General features: G+C 42.9%; 1 protein-coding gene across 1 annotated transcript in view; it reads right to left on the reverse strand.

The window, feature by feature from the left end:
- The window catches only part of LOC104273677 (chromosome unknown open reading frame, human C5orf49), a gene marked incomplete at its 5' end in the record, with an annotated part of 7,135 nt that extends 2,833 nt beyond the window's left edge, over window positions 1-4,302 (reverse strand). Inside the window, one exon of the mRNA XM_009869079.1 lies at window positions 4,186-4,302. Within this exon, the coding sequence (XP_009867381.1) occupies window positions 4,186-4,302 (117 nt within the window). The remainder of the gene's footprint in view (window positions 1-4,185) is intronic.
- Between the last annotated feature and the right edge of the window lie 950 nt (window positions 4,303-5,252).

A 5,252-nucleotide genomic window follows, 5' to 3' on the forward strand; every position in this document is an offset into this window, starting at 1 on the left:
CCAGCCTGTCTAGGTCACTCTGAATGGCAGCACAGCCTTCTGGGGTGTCAGCCTCTCCTCACAGTTTTGTGTCATCAGCAAACTTGCTGACAACGCTCTCTAATCCCTCATCCAGGTTGTTGATGAACATATTGAACAGCACTGGTCCCAGTACCGACCTCTGAGGGACTCCACTAGATACCGGCCTCCAAGTAGACTCTGTTCCATTGACTACAACTCTCTGACTTCTTTCTTTCAACCAGTTCACAACCCACCTCACTACTCGGTCATCCAGACCACACTTCCTCAGTTTACCTATGAGAATGCTGTGGGAGACGGTGTCAAATGCTTTACTCAAATCAAGATAAACCACATCCACTGCACAGCCATCATCTATCCACCTGGTTATGTCCTCATAAAAGGCTATCGGGTTGGTCAAACATGACTTCCCCTTGGTAAAACCATGCTGACTGCTCCTAATGACCCTCTTATCCTTGATATGCCCAGAGACAGCGTCAAGGATAAGATGGAGGTGAAGCTGACCAGTCTGTAGTTACCTGGGTCCTCCTTCTTGCTCTTTTTGAAGACTGGAGTGACATTTGCTTTCCTCCAGTCCTCAGTCACCTCAGTCCACGACTTAGCAAAGATGATGAAGAGCAGCCTAGCAATGACTCCCGTCAGCTCCCTCAGCACCCGCGGGTGCATCTCATCAGGGCCCATGGATTTATGGATGTTCCAGTGTTCAAACTGATCCCTAACTCAGTCCTCCTCAACCAGGGCAAACTCCTCCTTTATCCTGACTTCCTCTGGGGCCTCAGGGCACTGAGGCTCCTGAGGACAGTCTCCAACAGTGTAGACAGAGGCAAAGAAGGCATTCGGGAACTCTGCCTTCTTTCTGTCCTCTGTTATCCTCCGTCTTCAGGGCACCCACCTCATTCAGCAGCGGGCCTACATTGCCTCTAGTGTTAGTTTTGTTGGCAATGTATTTGAAGAAGCCCTTTCTGTTGTCCTTGACCTCCCTTGCAAGGTTTAATTCCAAGGATGCCTTAGCTTTCCTAGTTGCCTCCCCACATCGTCTGACAACAGTCCTATACTCCACTCAAGTGGCCAGTCCCTCCTTCCATGATCTATAGACTCTCTTCTTCCACTTGAGTTTCCCCCACAGTTCCCTGGTTAACCACGCAGGTCTCCTGGATCTCCTTCTTGATTTCCTACCCCTTGGGATGCACTGATCTCGAGCACAGAAGAAGTGGTCCTTAAATACTGACCAACTTTCTTGGGCCCTTTTACCTTCCAGTTCCCTGTCCCATGGGGTATCCCCTAGCAATTGCTTGAAAAGGACAAAGTTGGCCTTGCTGAAGTTCAGAGTTGTGATCCTGATTGGTATTCTGTTCCTACTGCACAAGATCCTGAACTCTACCATCTCATGGTCACTGCAGCCAAGATTGCCCTCAACCTTCACCACTTCAACCAGACCTTCCTTGTTGGTGAGTATAAGATTCATCAGTGCTCCTCTCCAAGTCAGCTCATTCACTATTTGCATCAAGAAGTTATCAGCAGTGCACTGGAGGAACCTCCTGGACTGCGGATGGCTGGCTGTGTAGGCCTTCCAACAAATACCTGGGTAGTTGAAATCTCCCATGAGAACTAGGGCCTGTGATTGAGAGGTTGCTGTCAGCTGCCTGTAGAGGCCTCATCAGCTTCCTCATCCTGATCAGGTGGCTTGTAAGAGACCCCATGCTAGCCTGCCCCTTGATTCTCACCCACAAACTCTCATTTCGCTCCTCATCCACCCCTGGACAGAACTCAGTACATTCCAGTTGCTCTCTCACGTAAAGAGCAACTCCACCACCTCGCCTTGTTGGCCTGTCTTTCCTAAAAAGGACACAGCCATCCATGACACATTCCAGTCATGTGAGCTGTGCCACCATGTCTCTGTAACTGCCACATAATTTATTTATTATATTTTATAATATAGTTGTTATATAAAGCCTGTGAGGCCCACTGAGGTAATAAAAGAGCTGGAGCCGAGTATGTGACCTACGCTTAGTTATCAGTAAGTCCAGTGCTGGGTGTCATCATGTGCAGGAGGATCATGTTGACATTCCAGTCATGTGAGCTGTGCCACCATGTCTCTGTAACTGCCACATAATTTATTTATTATATTTTATAATATAGTTGTTATATAAAGCCTGTGAGGCCCACTGAGGTAATAAAAGAGCTGGAGCCGAGTATGTGACCTACGCTTAGTTATCAGTAAGTCCAGTGCTGGGTGTCATCATGTGCAGGAGGATCATGTTGTCACATACAACAGCTGTGGGTTTGACGTCTCTCCGTGCTAATTAAAGAGCTGGATTAAGGGACACCTGTTAGGCAGAGTCCCTCGTGTGCAGTGCCCAGCAGAGCTGAGATAAATTCTGGTCCATACGAGTTTGCTTTAGGAAGCAAACTCATTAATATCTGTAAATTACTCATTAATATCTGTAAATTAAAGGAGAAAAGGTTCACCGTAACTCCACTGGTTGTGAATTCCTTGGTTAAGAAGCACTGTTTATTGATTTATTCACTTTCAGCAGTGCTCCTCCAGTAATGCACCCAAGAGATAAATAAAGCAGCCTAAAGGTTCCACTAACTCTTTCAAATTAGAGTGCTTCACTGGCATCACTTTCCTCTCCAAATACCATTCTCTGCTCTTTGTCACATTTATAATACAAACTTTAAATAAATACTTTCAGACTGAAAGAGAGGAGAAGACATATTTCTGATAAGGAGATCTTTAGGAAGCAAACTAGTAAAAAAATGAGTTTTGTTGATAGAAGAGCTCAGTAAGATACCTTAACTCTGTACTGATAAACTGTTTCTACACAAATTTCCCAGCTGGAGGTTGAGCTTAGTATTAGGGGAGGAGCGATTGGCTTTGTTTCATTGGAATAAAAAGGCTCCTTTTTAACTGAAGGAGTCATTTACATGCCTTTTGACCTTGCACAGATTTGCACTTGAGTGGGTAAAAAGTAATGGGCAGGTGATGGCAATGGGCACTGCTGGGATTCTTTTGGGAGCGCCTAATACTCCCTGCACTGTCTGATAGAGAGAGTTGCAGGGCATGATGGCTTTGCACTTGCACTGAAATGTCTGGCATATATAGCTGCTAGTGAGACAAATCACAAGGACTTGTCACAAAATATCAACAAGTTTATTATGCAGCCATCTCAGTAATTTTTAATTTTTGTCTTGCCCTTCTTCCAACTCTATCATAAATAACCGCAAATACAAGTAGCCATTCCTAGCCTACCCATCTCTTTACATCCCAGGAACCCAAAGGGATTTTGAGGCCATTAACTCATTTGGGTTTTGACAGCCTCTGCCTATATGTGTGTATAAATATAAATACCAATATAATTACAAATATTTGTGCATGTATGTGTATTATTCAGATGCTTCCTGGAAAAAATACATTCGTATATATACATATACATATAGAATATGTATATACGTATATATATGTATATTATACTATTTCTCAAGGCAACTATTTAAAAACATGGCTGCATACTTCCGTAGCTATCAGGCTGCACACCAAAGGCAGATTCTGCTGGCCTTGAATGCTCTGCCCAGCCTCTTCCAGGCATGTCCATGTCTTCTGATTGACCCCTCCTTTGCACTAGCTCCCTATGAATTTCCTTCCTGCAGGGCAATCTGTTGCAAATTCACGTAACAAACTCAATAGCTTCAGAGACTTGGTGTCTCTTGGCAAATGTTGGTGTAGGGAGGGTGGATGTCAGAGGACAGCGCTTGAGCCAGGGACCCTGAATCCAGTCCTCTCAGGGAGAAGAGTTTTCTAGCACCACAGAAACAGCTGCAGGACCACATGTACTGCAACTCTTGAGGGGCACAGACAGTTCAGAACTGACTCTAAGTGACCCTGAAGCTCTGTAACAGAGTTTGCCTTGCTCTCTGTATCTCTTTTCCCATGATTTAGCCTGCATATGACTCCTCACATGGAAATTTACAGGATGCCAAAGAGCAGGAGCTACCTCAGGTTTCTCCTAAACCTCCAGGCTGAGGCCAAGAATGTCCTTTTTCCAGCTCCTCTGCTACCATTTAGGTTGCGTTAGAAAGGGTAAAGCAATGCCTATAGTCTCCAGCCACGTCAAAAAGTACAAAATATCTTAAACAAAGATAATTATGAATTTATCAAAGGGTTACCTCCTCATTGATGTTAAGACCATGACCCTTTGCATGTTCTCTGTCACATCGATGAATTTTTTTGTTGTAACCTTCTGGTCTTTTAAAAATGGCATCATAAGTGGAAACATCTCCTGTCTTGAGAAAAGGGAAAAAATTAGCTAAATCTCAATATTTCTTAATTTTACAGGTTACAAAATATATGTACTCAAATCAATACTTAAAACGTGCACATATAATATTAGATGACACCAACTCTAATATTACTGAGCTACTATTGGCAAGTTTGGGTCACTCCTTTGAAATAGTCTGCAATAAAAATACCTAATGACACGATACCTTAACTTTTAAGTCTGTTCAGCTGTGAAATTTCCCTTCTGGCAATTTACTTCATTTTCCCCTGTAATCTGCTGTAACTTTTGGGAATTTAACTGCTTTATTTGTTTCACGTTTCTCAACTCTATATTCTCCTTCCTAAGTTCACACATTTTTCAAATGTAATGGGACTGTAATGTAACATGAAAGCAGGCACTTTTAAAATTCATTTTGAATAAAAAAAGACAAAGGTATCCTGCAGTGGAATCCCCATTTTACTTCTGATTAAAGCAGAACTGAGAAGAGTTCAGAAACATGCCACAGTGGTAATCCTGTGATCCAGTAGTATGCGTGTATCTGCTATGTATGAAAATACAGCACACCCCAAGCCAGAATATTATTGTATTTATGATACCTGTTGACATAGTTGCATCCAAATAAGCAGCAGTAAGGATCTGGTCTGCTAACAAAGGCATTCGTGAAATCCAGTCAAGATGTTCTCATCAATGGAATAAAAGGAATTTCAAAATGAAAAAAGACTTTTCAAGGAAAGAATGGCAAAATTCCCTGTTGAAATATCCTGTCAGTTGCGAATGAACTTCACTCAGAGGTCCATATTCTGGTAAACATGTCAATCAATCACTGGTTTTGTGCATGGCTGACTACAAATTTGAAAAATTGTACATTTTGTTCAGCGCTTTTTTCACCTCTAATTTTGCAGTGTGCCCAACTGAGCCTTTGAAAACCTCTTTTCAAACCTATATATTGAGTCT

Source organism: Apaloderma vittatum, unplaced genomic scaffold, assembly GCF_000703405.1.
Source record: "Apaloderma vittatum isolate BGI_N311 unplaced genomic scaffold, ASM70340v1 scaffold4135, whole genome shotgun sequence".
In the NCBI taxonomy this organism is placed as follows: Eukaryota; Metazoa; Chordata; class Aves; order Trogoniformes; family Trogonidae; genus Apaloderma; species Apaloderma vittatum.